The sequence below is a fragment of the Enhydra lutris genome, unplaced genomic scaffold (assembly GCF_002288905.1).
Source record: "Enhydra lutris kenyoni isolate GAN:26980312 unplaced genomic scaffold, ASM228890v2 scaffoldscaffold27, whole genome shotgun sequence".
Taxonomy (NCBI): Eukaryota; Metazoa; Chordata; class Mammalia; order Carnivora; family Mustelidae; genus Enhydra; species Enhydra lutris.
In genome coordinates this window covers 23,289,815-23,303,270 of record NW_019154111.1, presented here as the reverse complement: position 1 = coordinate 23,303,270, position 13,456 = coordinate 23,289,815, and the positions used below count along the sequence as shown (strand labels likewise).

At 39.6% G+C, this 13,456-nt stretch overlaps 1 protein-coding gene across 5 annotated transcripts in view; it reads left to right on the top strand.

Moving 5' to 3' along the window:
- The window catches only part of LOC111152004 (suppression of tumorigenicity 7), a 265,161-nt gene that overhangs the window by 123,201 nt on the left and 128,504 nt on the right, over nt 1-13,456 (top strand). For all 5 annotated transcript variants that reach the window (XM_022510264.1, XM_022510265.1, XM_022510262.1 and 2 more), the window contains exon 3: nt 10,031-10,190. In XM_022510264.1, the coding sequence (XP_022365972.1) occupies nt 10,031-10,190 (160 nt within the window). The remainder of the gene's footprint in view (nt 1-10,030; nt 10,191-13,456) is intronic.

Sequence of the window (13,456 nt, the reverse complement as noted above, 5' to 3'; positions counted from 1 at the left end):
TGTACCTTATTGCCTCTTATATGCAGATCTGCATACCCATCATTGTCTCTAAGTGTTCTCTGTTCTGTGGGGACATGTGAAAAATAGGGATACTAGAAAGAGTTGTTCACAAAGCTCTAAGGTGATTTGCTTAAGCGCATGTTAGTTTGTGGCAAAGTCAGGCCTAGAACCCATGTCCTCAGGTTCCCACCTTGATATTCTTTGATGGACTGAAAAACTTCAAACTTAGAAAATGATTTCAAATGCTTGATAAATGATTAATGAGGATGTGCTGAAAACATGGCAGCCTTTTAGCATGTATATTTTTGGGGAGAGAGGAGAGGGTATTTCAAGTCTTCAACTATTAGTTATTTTCATTTAAAGTAACATTTTAGTATTTTCTTCCTAAAATAGCTTTGAAATATTTTTTGATTAAATAAACCAAAGAAAGTGAACTTTTAGGTGCAATCTGAATAACAATTTCATGCTAAAAATTAGTAATTCACTCTGATGCAGAAAATAGCTTTTTGTTTGTGTATTCCTCCCTCAAGGGTGTTTACTTAAGAACGGTTTACCCACTTAGATGGTGCCTACTGTGTGCCAGGCACTGATCTAAGCACTTTACATGCTAATTCATTTACTCAACAGTAGGAGGAGGTAATTGCCAGCCTTGTTTCCATTTTACTAATGGATAGGCTGAATAGGTAGCATAGGCAAGTGAGTAACGGGCCTTGGGTCACTTCTGGGGCAAATAGTGAAAAGCAGGAGTTCATCCCAGGCAGGCTGTCACTCATTTCATCACCTTCTGGTTAAGTTCTCAGCTATTTTCCTAGCTTGCTGGACAAATGGCAGGTCTGGATTTTATCTTGGTGTGGGTTCGCTAGGCTATAAATTGCCAGAATGTGGGTGATTTCCTTTTTCTCTGGTAAGCTAGACCCAGCAATCCTTTTACCTTCCAATTCAGGGAGGTGAAATCCCACCTGCCTACTTTTCTTGTTCTCCAAATGAAGGGATTTCAGCAGAGCGCGACCCCCTCCGCCGGACCGCCTCTCCTGTGTTCGGGGGGAGGGGGCAGCTGCTGAAACCAGACAGGCAGTGTGCGGAGCGTCTCAGGTGGCATCTGTCCTGCAGCCTTCTCAGGAGGCACTAGCTGTGCTTGATGTGAAACTTTGACCTTCGGAAAACCCATGATGTTTGAAGATTTTGGAAGGCCTTGCTCAAAAATGCGTGGTCCATACTTAGGGCAAAATCGCTACGATGCAGGAATAGTTCTAGATAGCTTTAGCCTCCTGCTTGAGAGATTATGGGCATTGGTGTTGTCCTGCCTTTGGGGACTTAGCTTTGGTAGCCCTTGAAATGTACCCAGGGTTGAGGTTTCTATTCAGCCACTGTTCTTTTCTGCCAAGTGCATTCATGAGAGGCAGCACTGGGGTAAAGGTTCAGGTCCTTAGTGGTTTGTTTGCTGGCACTGAGAGACAATTACCTAACTACTCTCCCCTGAGTGATGGACGGAGAGCCGAGCAGTGAACACTGAAAGTACAGGGATGCCTCTGGGGAAGTGGTTGTTTGGGGACCTCAGGATTCCTATGCTGGAGATGGAAATTGTCATGCAGTGTGTTGTCTTAAGAGAAGAGGGGTAAATAAAAACACCCTGAAAAAGTCATCTAACTGAACAAATATACATACAAGTAAAATGTATTTGGCAAATGCTACTGTCTTTTACACTAATGTGTTTAAAAAGAGATAAGTATTAATTGATGTGTATTTTACTAGACATCACTGCTTCTTCTTAATTTTGCAGGTTGAAAGCCAGCAAAGAGTTTGGTTACACCACCTACCTTTCACTCTTCCCTTTTGGTCTTGTGCCCATATACTCATCCAGCCAGCTCTCTCCCTTGCTCAACTCCAAGAGGCCCCCTGCCCTCTTGGCCTCTTGGCACAAGGCTACCGATCTCAGTCCAGTTCCAGCCACAGGAACTGCACCTGTCCTCACAGTCCGAACCAACCAATTTAGTCTTTTAGTTGCTTTAGCAAGGACATGCCCAGTCTGTTTAAAGTAGCCTCTCAGAATAATGTTCATTTCAATGGAGAAGATTTCTGGGTTTTCTTTTTATTTTTGAGAGTGGTAAGGTGGTTATGTGGAGAAAATGCTCCCCTTAATTTTTTCGAAATGTTGGTAGAACGGAGAAAATGCTGTATCTTATATGGACATTTATACATAGATTCTTCATTATCATGGATGTAGACATGCTTCTACACCTACATTTTACACATATATTAAACAGATATAAAAAGAGGCATCTAAGGCATAATTTTAAAAAGTGAGAATCAAGAACTAAAGAGGGAGGAAATTAGAATAGTAAATAAAAGACTTAGCTCATAGATTACATGTAAAAAATTATGTTTTTGGCAAAGTGTAGAAGAGATGAAATTAGGAATAAGTTGTATCAAAAGGTCCATTTATTGAGGCCCTACTCTATGCCAGATATTAAGTACTTCTCATATATTACTTCATTTAATTCTCTTTAAAATTCTAAGTGGTAGATACAGCAGTGGCTTTATGCTGCTGAGTATAAACAGACACAAGCATTAAATAATTTGACCAAAGTTATATAGTAGAGAAATGGTAAAATTGAATATGGATCTCTTTGATGTCCTCCATCCCTTCCTGTTCAAAAGTAAGGAAGTAGGACTGGAAGATTGTTAGGGATCCTTTCAACTTTTCCCTATCCCTCTAAAGAACTTGACTTGCACTTGAGATAGCACTTTAATTGACAGATGTGTGGATCACCCTAATGATGGTGATTCTGGAGGTACGAGTCAAAAAAGACTTAGGGAAACTTGACTGGAAGGGCTCTTAGGGTGTGGGAAGCTCCATATAAATGTCAGAATGTGTTGATTTATGAAACAAGTTATCTCTTATCTATAGAATAAAGAAGGAGAGATGCTGTGGGGATCACATGGTAGGGGAGCCTGCAGATGATTAGAGTAAACTGAGGCTCATTCAACTTTATCAGATTACAGCTTCTTGGGGTCACCATAAAAATTAGTGATTTTCCACAGGAGACCAAGCAAAGTGCCAGGCCAGAGAGTAGACATGTGTCTGTCAGGCTCTGACTGTAGACAGGAGTATTTGAGTGGATCAGATGAATGATTAGACATGCAGAAGTGAAGAAGGTGAGTGTGAGCATAGCAGATAAAGGGACAAAACTGCACTTTGGCTTTATCAGTTTAGATTTGAGCACAATTTGAGATGTTTGAAAATCATGTACTTGCAGGGCTGGGGAAAAGAACCCTCAGAAGCCATCCAGTTTAAACCAGTAAAGACTTAAAGATTAGGCATCCAGAAAGCTTGTGACTTGCTCAGGTTACCCTAGTAGGTAAGGGTGGAGTGAGGACTGGAAGTTAAATTTCTGCTGCCTTGGCATAGTATCATTCTGCCTCTCATAATGGTGTTGATCAAGGAAGTGGGTAGCAGTAGTATCTAACAGTTGACATTTTTATTTTAATAGATCCACAGAAATTGGTCAGGGAGGTAAGAAAGGGGGTAGAAGGAAAGAAGGAAAAAGAAAAGAAAAAGAAAAAAGAGAAAAGAGAGAGAAGGATGGGCACTACACCCTTCCCTGGAGGAGACATTTTTTTCTTTATCTAATTGACCGTGGATACTTAGCACAATTTATAATTATGTTTTATTTGTGTCATCATTTATGGCCTTTGTCCTCTGTGTAATGGAAGCTTCATGGAGACTGGGACCATATCTGTTTTTTGTATACAATAATATAATGCCTGGGTAGACTTTCATAAAATATTTGTTGAAAGCACAGAGATCCAGTGAGTGAATGAATGAACTGATTGTGTCAGAATGATCTGGGGAGCTTGTTTAAAGCGATGGATCCAACCACCACTCCAGACCAACTGAATCTGAATCTAAATCTCCAGGAGAGGGACCACGAGGATAGTGGCTTCACGGCATGAGCTGGCAGGGCCCAAGGCCCACAGTGCAGGATGGCTTCTCCCCATGTCAGTACGATTCCTGATCTTCCCCTGGGAGGGTGACCCTCCTCTCCAGGTCATACTCATTAACGCTACAGTGGTAAATCTCATCCTGTGAACATACAGACATGGAGGTGGAGATGGATCATTAACTATTGACCTTGAAGTTGACCTTGACCTTCACTTTTCTATCTTCTCTCTTTTCTTAAAACTTGGGTGATAGGTGGCCAGGAAAACGAGTGAAAGGCATGAATACCAGTTCTTCACACAGCCCCCCTCCATTGTTTAGGGGCACACAACCGAGGAGGGACTGATTGAGACCAAGGAAGTGGGAAGCTAAGACCCCTTCTATAGCACGCCAGTATTCCTAAACAAAACATAACAGGAACCAGAAGGGAAAGACAGTCTGTCACGTGGAGTTGGGTTCGGGGTGGGGGCAGACTCTGGAAGCGTCACTAGGTGCAGAGACAAGGATATATTTGGGAATTCTAACAAGAAACTAAAAAGATTATGAATATTATGTAGTCCATGCCACTGCCTTGATATCTCATTTAAGCACAGAAGACCCCCTTTTGCCAAAAAACTGTTTACTACCAGATATATTTCTAAAGACTTAGAACAGGTGTCAATTTTGCAGTTTTTCTATTTGGGAGCAGACTGCGTGAAAGTTTCATGTTTCCCTTTTTAATCTCCAACATCACTGTATCTATGCTCCTGTGATATTATTACCTACTTAATTGTTAAGAAGCACTTAGCCAATTTCAGGCTGAGACTTCCTTGTATTTCTTGTGGGTTTAATGGAATTGGTATGGAATTACTAAGGTGCTGCTGTATGGGATCTTGAAGCATTTTTAAGTATAGGGTATAGGGAAGTCCCTGATTCATAAGAAGTGTTTTATATATGGAACATGCAGTTCAGGAAGAAGAGGGCTTATTGGCTAAGGAAGAATCTAGCCATCTTCAGTAAAGACTCAGCTTTTAGGTTTGCAGGGTAGGTGGAAGGGTCTTGTTTGTTTATCCCTTTGCCAGATTTTTGTTCCTTCCCTGTGGAAGAGTTGTACTTTAGGTCAGCTCCAAACCTGGATCTCTACCCCTAATCCCAGTGCTTTTTGGTCATTCTCTCTATTTCTGCCAAATAGTATGGAAGGGGTCACAAAGCATTGCTAATGGGGTACTTGACAAATTTTAAATATGATATGGGTCTCGAGTATAGTTTTTGGTCCTTCTGTCCTGCAAGATGTAGATCCAAATTACTACTTCGACTCTCACATTTGCAATTCCATCCCTACTTTCCTTATTCTCAGAAGACAAGCCTTACCGTTGTCTCCACTGAGATTAGTGTCACCCGCTTTGTCCCTTTGTTGCCTTCTTACTGGTGTAACAGCTCATACCACACCCTATTTTCCAAAATAGAATGTTGCCCTCTATTCATCATTCATCCTTCCTTTTCTTCCTGTCTCAGGACAAGAAATGGTAGGTTACCTTTTGAGGGTGGGGTGGGTATGCTTTCTGGGCTCTTGGCATCATGCCTCTTGGTCATTTGTACTCTTTTGTATCTTTAATGTCTCTCTTTTCACTAGCTTCTTTACCCTTCCACAAATTTGTATAAGTCTATCTTTTTTTAAAAACAACAAATAAAAAGAACAGAAGAACTTTCATTGATCCTGCTGTTGATTTAGACTATCTTCCATTAAAGCACTGGGCCAGCCCTTGTCATCCATCCATTTAGTTATCCAACTATCCATCCATCCAGTCTTGTAATCATTCATCTGTGTATCCATCCAACATTAACTGAGGGCTTACTGTGACATTATTTTGTGTATCAGATAATTGAGCCCCAGGGAATCAAGAGACCCAAACAAGGTCACACAACTTGGCTATCATGAAATGTATGTGAGTTTTGAACCCGGCTAGAGGGAGGGCAAGTGTTGATTTCCTAAATGCCACATCAAATGGATGATTTTTAGTTCTCATCTTACTTGATCTGTATAATCTTTGGCGTGAAGCATGAGTTGGAAAAAAAAGCTCTAGAGGGATTATGCATTTAAGACTTGAGATAGTAAATTTATATTTTAATTCTATGGTTGTCAGATTAAAACCTGTTTTATTCTACTGAGGTAAAGCCCACTAAGCTACTAGCATGTCCAAGGACTAATTTTAAAATCTAAATTTGTTTATGAGAACTTTGCTGTTTACATTGTCGGTTATGCACCAGGGAGAAGAATTCAAAGTGACACCAAATATGTGTGTGTTAAATAACACCATCTGCCCATTTGGATGTGTGCAGCTATTTAAAAATCCTGTGAGGTTCTGGCCCAAGCCTGTCACGTTTCGGGATAAGGGGCGAATTATTTTGCTAACCCCAAATTAGAAGACTTAGTTTGAGGTTTAAGAAGGCTTCAAGTCCTTCCCTACTTTCTTTTGCAAGTTGTTCCTTCAACAGGTATTAGAGTCTCTGCCCTAGGGTACTGGGGACATTCGTATAGTACAAAGAAAGACCATGATAGGTAAGAAGGCATCTGCTGCTGTGAAAAAGACAAGGCCTGAGAAGACTTCCCCCTTGCCCTCCAAAGAGCTGCATGAATAACCCGGTCTTTACTGAGACCTGTTAATCCTGCTTTAGAAATCCTGGATGGAAGCTCTGTCTCCTATGATCATGCAAATACCTCATTAATATGAATTATTTAGGATGAATTATCCAGTCCCACTTGATAGACTACTTCTGGATTGGTTTTGATAGCTGAGAAGGCAAAGGGACAGTAGTGTCGATGAAAGGCAGTAGGATATAAAGATTTGAAAAGGAAGATGATAGGCTACATCTTTCTTGTTTCAGTATGCAACAGAGTTACCAAAAGATGTCTTGTTGCAGAGCCCTGGGGAGATCTGGGACTTTAGGCTGAGCAGCTACTTAATTTGCTGTGTGACTTTGGTCATTCCTCATTCTTTAAATGGAGATTGTGCATGGTCCTTTAATGTCCCTTTTAGTACTGACATTGTGTGATTTCTTCTGCAGAAACTGAGAAATCTGGAGTCCCAAGGTGTGTGCACGTGTGTGTGTGTGTGTTGTGATGGGTATAGGCTATATCAGGAGGAAGCTGTGAGAGGCGTTGTGGTCTGTGGCATGGACTCGTGGTATCAGGGGCCACATGTGCATTTTATATAACCCTGGAGCACAGCTCTTGCCTGGTGTGGAGCACTTCCTGCATGTGACTGAGTGAATGAAGTCCTGGCAGGTGCCCAGCAGCATAATATATAGAAAGCAGAGCAAAAGCTTAGGGTAACAAAAGCTCTCCACCACAGTGATTGAGAGCCATTGCCAGTTCTGTGCCCAGTGTTCTTGGGTTGCTTGGAGCCTTCCTTCTCTTCTAATAAAGGCGAAGCCACAGATCTCTTAAGGGCTTTGTTGAGTGGTCAGAACTGAATGATGAGCAGTACCCTTTTTCACAATGATTTCTTGGGCTTTCAGCTGACAACTTAGTAACAGACAAGAAGATGCTGTTCTAGCCTGAATCATAGACTAGTGACAGCAGAGGGCATCAGTATGTCAGGTGTCCCGTGCAGGGAAGGTATGTACATTATCAATATAATAAATGGTAGCTTTGCTATTACTTTTGAGAACCAAACATGCAATGGGTACTGAACTGGGGATTTTACATGGGAATTGAAACTAGGTGTTTTACATGGGTGTGAAAATGGAGGACCCTTGAAGAAAAAGAATGAATATGATTTCTACTTTACAGTTGCAGAAACTGCTGTTCAAATAGGTGAAATAACTTGCCTGAGGTAACAGACTCCTTGGATTCATGGTTTGTCAACTTACCATTCTTAGCTTTGTTCCTTCAAGCAAGATCTCTTATTCCTAGCATTCCACATGTTATAGACTAGTTCTGTCCCTTCTTAGCTTTCATACATATTCTCTTCCATGTCTGCCCACTGAAGTTACTGGAATGACTTAACATGTAAAAATTTATATAGTCAGAGGGGTAACTTTTTGGAATTAAATTAGAGTTGTCATAGAATTGGAAACATTTGGTTTGATTGATGTCTCCTTTTAGTCATTTATAGATGTTCTTTTTGTCTTAAAAGGTGTTTTGTTTGTTTGATAGAGTGGAAAAGAGAAAACATTGATTTTTAAGTAATAGCCCAAAGTCCATTCCAGAGTAGGTAACAAAATCTTGTTTTTATGAAATACGTAATCATAAGCCATCAAAAAACCAAAAAAACAGGGGTGCCTGGGTGGCTTAGTGGGTTAAAGCCTCTGCCTTCAGCTCAGGTCATGATCTCAAGGTCCTGGGATTAAGCCCCGCATTGTGCTCTCTGCTCAGTGGAGAGCCTGCTCCCCCCTACCCCGCCTCTCTGCCTACTTGTAATCTCTGTCTGTCAAATAAATAAAATCTTAAAAAAAAAAACCCACAAAACAAAATATTGCCATTTTCAGTGACATGGATGGAACTAGAGGGTATTATGTTAAGCGAAATAAGTCAATCAGAGAAAGACAGTTATCATATGATCTCACTGATAATGTGGAATTTGAGGAACAAGGCAGGGGATCATAGGGGAAGAGAGGAAAAAAATGAAACACGACAAAAACAGAGAGGGAGACAAATCATAAGAGACCAAATCTCAAGAAACAAACTGAGAGTTGCTGGAGGGGAGGGAGTTCGGAGGGATGGGGTTGCCTGGGTGATGGGCATTGGGTTGGGTATGTGCTATGGTGAGCACTGTGAATTGTGTATGACTGCGTATGTCACAGACCTGCACCCGTGAAACAAATAATATATTATATGTTAATAAAAAAAAAAAGAGGGGCACCTGGGTGGCTCAGTGGGTTAAAGCCTCTGCCTTTGACTCAGATCATGATCCCAGGGTCCTGGGATTGAGCCTGCATCGGGCTCTCTGCTCATCAGGGAGCCTGCTTCCTCCTCTCTCTCTGCCTGCTTCTCTGCCTACTTGTGATCTTTGTCTGTCAAATAAATAAATAAAATCTTTAAAAAATACATTAAAAAAATAGGTAAGCATAAAGGTAATTAATTCTATGTTAGTACCACATTCTGTATTATATTATAAAAATATGGTATAGTTAATCCTATGAGACTCTGGGATATAGCTGATTCTTAAATTTCTTCTGTGTGATGATTTGTGGCTGCTTAAGGAACAAATCCCAAATAAGGCAAGGAAGAGAAGAAAGAATGTGGGAGAGAGCAGCTTTGAACAGTAGTGGGAAAGTGTTCCCTGGAGGGACCAAGGGGCCAGGGAAGTAGGCTTAGGGGAGGTAGCTTGTTTTCCCAGTGCTTAGAAGTCATGATTGCAGCCTAGTCATATGAGTGTTACTGCTTCTTTCCTTTTATTAATGAAAGTTACCTCTTTTCTCCTTTGCAAGGCATGGTATATAATAATTGGTAAGCTGGTGAACTAGGAAACCTTAATGGTGTTCAACAGATGCTTATGTTTATAAAGCACTTCTTAGCAGGTGGGACATTGCTAAGTCTCTCAGTAGTTGAGTACTATCCATACAAGAAATGGGATGCCTTCCATTCTTTCTGTAAAACCAGCTTTTCTCTAAGGAAATGCTTGTTTTTAAAATAAAAGTAAAATTTTGCTATCTTAAAATTTTTATGCAGGTATGGCTTTAATAGAATGTAAGGTGCCAAGACTTGGAATATTTCATAAGCCATACTTCTAAAACTTGCTTATTTGTAGGCATTTCTGGAGTTGTCTTTCTGCCATGGTGATTTTGTTAGAATAGTATGTAAATTTGGAGGAAAACGATACTGAGCAGTTCTTAACAGTGTTCTTTTATCCATGATTGTAGTTATGGATTTTCTTTGAAAACTAGCATCAAGTGGAGGAAACTAATTTGAGAATTTAAAATGTAATTGGTGTTCTAATTTTATTAAACTCTGTAATTTTTAGAATAAATTAAGCAGAATTTTTGGAGTAAAAATTAAGTATTTAAGGTGGATGTAATTAGTAAATGCAGTATATTTCTTGGGCATGTGTACAAAAATCATGAACAGTAACAAGGACCATAATCACTCTTACTGTCTTTCTATTCTAGATATTTGAATGGTGGTATTTTCGCAAGTATGGAACGTCATTCATTGAACAAGTCTCAGTAAGCCACTTGCGCCCCCTCCTGGGAGGGGTTGACAACAACTCCTCCAACAATTCTAACTCCAGCAATGGGGACTCAGATTCCAACAGGCAAAGTGTCTCAGGTACGGAAAGTCCTTCAGTTTGAACATGATTTACTTATTTTTACTAAATTATTATGACTATAAGACTGTAATAAGTTGTTATTTAAATATTAGTCTCTGGAGAAGAATGTTTATTTTCCCAAGGTGTTGACAGCTTCTACCAGGGAAATAGAATAGAAGCATCACAAGGAAAGGAAATATTTATTTTGTTTAATTTTATTTTCTCTCCGTTTTGGTTTAGCTAAGGATCATTTACTTAGGTCAGTATTTCTAGCCTGAGTCTCTGGCCTCCTTGTCCCTAGTTTCTCGAACTTTACTGAATGTTTCCATTCTCTTTCATGATAACAGCAGAACCTTCTGTTTAACTAGATGTAATCATGTCACCCCTTTGCTTAAAAACCTGCCTTGGTTTCCATTCCACTGAAGATAAAGCCCAGACTCCTTAGCATAGCATAAGGTACTTTCACCTTTCTTGCCAGCTATGGCTTCAGTCGCAGTCCTGTCCCTCTCCTTTTCATTTCTTAAACATGCCATGTTTTCTCATGGCCCTTTTTCTAGAAGTCGGTCTCCCTCTCTGGTGTGTTTGCCCGTTTTTCATAACCCAGCTCCAGTGTTACTTCATGGGAAGCCTTCTCTGATAGGCTGTACAATATCTCTCCACCTTTGTCGACTTGTAGCATTTTTATCTTTAGTAACATTTATCAAATCACACTGTGATGTTTCAGCTGCTTTATGGCAGTATTTCTAGCATTTTGCAGAATGTCTGCTCCATCATTGCAACTCAGTGAGTGAACAAATGAGTACATGCAAGGCCTGTAATTTCTCCATTCATAAAAGAAGAGGGAAGAATATGGTCTCTTAGCTTGGTCTCTTTATCAGGTCAGTAAACATTTCCTACGTCCCTAATATGAATACAGGTTCTTTTGAGTATTATGATTGAAAAAAAAAAAAGCCAAAGTTCTTGTCCTCATGGAACTCTCACATCTACTGAAGGAGACACAGCGGTGAGTGCTGTGATTACATGAGGGGAACATACAATACTATGGAGAACCAAGGAGGGGTTCCTGACCCAAACTGGGGGAAGAAGTTTGCTTCTTGAAGGGGAGGGCACTAGTTCTGGTACTTGAAGGATGAAGAGGAAGAAATTAAAGAGCTAGGTTAGATCTGGTTTTTTTTTTTTTCTTTCTCCTAGAGTAACTCAGTCTCAGTCTGCATTTCATAACCATCTCACCAGGTAATAAGCATCAAGAAGCATTGCACATACATTTTATTTCTGTTGTTGATCTGGTGCCCGTTCAGTAGACCCTTTGCCACCCATCTGAGAGTGGCAGGGGGCACCAGCAGGTACACATTTTTTTCATCCTAAAGGGTACGAGAGATGGCACCACTCAGGTAACAAATTGTCTGGGACTTTGAACTTACCCATTTTGTGGAAAAACAAACAAACAAACAAACAAACAAACAGAAAAAACAAAAAGAGAGTTGAACAACGTGAAACACTAACCACTATTCTAACAAATGTAGCACATTATTCTAAGGGCGGGGGGGTCTTCATCATTCAGTCATCATCACATAAGCCATGGTGGATAACTGCCCTCAGTTTGCATCTGCCGTGAAGACCTCTTGTCTGATTTGAGTTACTATAGTCTTTGAGTGCTATAAAACATCGTAGGAAGTTAACAGATTAGAAATGGAAAGCAGCCTTATTACTTCATTCTTCATTGTGAGTACATTTTTATTTTCATTAAAATTCTCTCTACACAATTTAAATTTCTTGATATCATTCCTTAATGCAATGAAGAGTTCTTCTTACTGTCACTATTATTTTGCTGTTTCTCTTTATGGTTAACTTGAAGTAAGCCTTATGTATTATATAAATCTTGATGCTATTCTTAGTGCTTTTATGGCAGTTTTAAAAGGGAGAACCTCAGCCCCTTATAAAAACATATTCAAAAATAATGATCATGGAAATTCCCAGTTTTATTTGTACCGAATTTTTACCCAAGACTGAGTTTTTGAATATTATTATAATTCGGTTCCACTAGTATTTGCTCTATGCATGCAGTTTTTCTGTTCATTTCCTATATAAGAGGTACAGCATTTACGATCTAGCATTTTATGATCTGATCTGATAAGAATGTTTGAATAGTTACATTTAGCGAAGGGGAAATTACCTTATCTAAGTATATTTAGGGCTCAGTCTGGCCTCTTCTTGACAGCTAGGTTTCTAAAATTTGGCTGACTTAGCTCAGCAGACATGTATTGAGTATGGTTTCAGTGGGACTAATACTATTTTCCACTTCTCTTTTCCTGTGGTAATTTTTATTTTTGAATAAGAAAAGTATTATTGAAGTATGTTGTCTTTTATCTTACTTTTAATCACTTTCTATTAAATAGTCTGGTTTCATCTAAGTAAAGGAAAAAGAAAGTCCAAAGCTGAGGGTAATTAATAGCACATTTTCTTAAAAAGACGAATTTGTTTAACAATTCCTATTCCCTTAATAATAATACAATGGCTGTTGCCTTAATAAATCTTTTGATTTTCTTTGAGAACGACAAGACAGTTCTTTGGTGAATCTTACATGAAATACAACATGGCTAAGAAATCCCATGGATATTGGCAGAGGCAGTTTAATTGCTTATTTGAGAAAAAATAATTGAAAAACTTAAAGAAAAACCCCCCTGAAATTATTAGTTATAAACCTTGATTTATCTGAAAGCCATAGTGTAGCTCTTAAGGAGTCATTTGTTTTGGTTGAAAGTTGAAAGACCTGACCTGCTGAAGAATGATTTGGGTGGGGTTATGGGGAGTGGGAGGACTACAAATTGGCCTGGGTGCAGACTCTTTTAAAAACTGTAGTAATCTTTATCTCTGGATCAGAGAAGAAATGTAGTTAACTATACAGCTTCTTAAGCTAGCCAAATTTTAGGTTTTTAGGTTAATATTTATTGGCTTAGGTTAATATTTATGAACATTTTACTTGTTTTGCTTTTTTTTGGGAGCTAACCCACCATTTTTCATCATAAACCCTGCTGATGTATTTGCCATGTCACTGTGTTTCTCACTGCCATTTCTTAATTAACTCAGCTTATGAGCTGATGGTGTGCTGGGATTTAAAACGTGGGCAACTTCTTCCTGTCTGAAGGGAGGGGGTTCTCAGGGACCAGTAACATTTTGAATCTGGGTTCATGGGAACATCTGTTTGATAATTTGCCCTGTTCTTGAGTAAGTTGCCATGAAGACAAGGGTTGGCAGCATTCACCTTCAAGATATTTGGGAAAAGTTC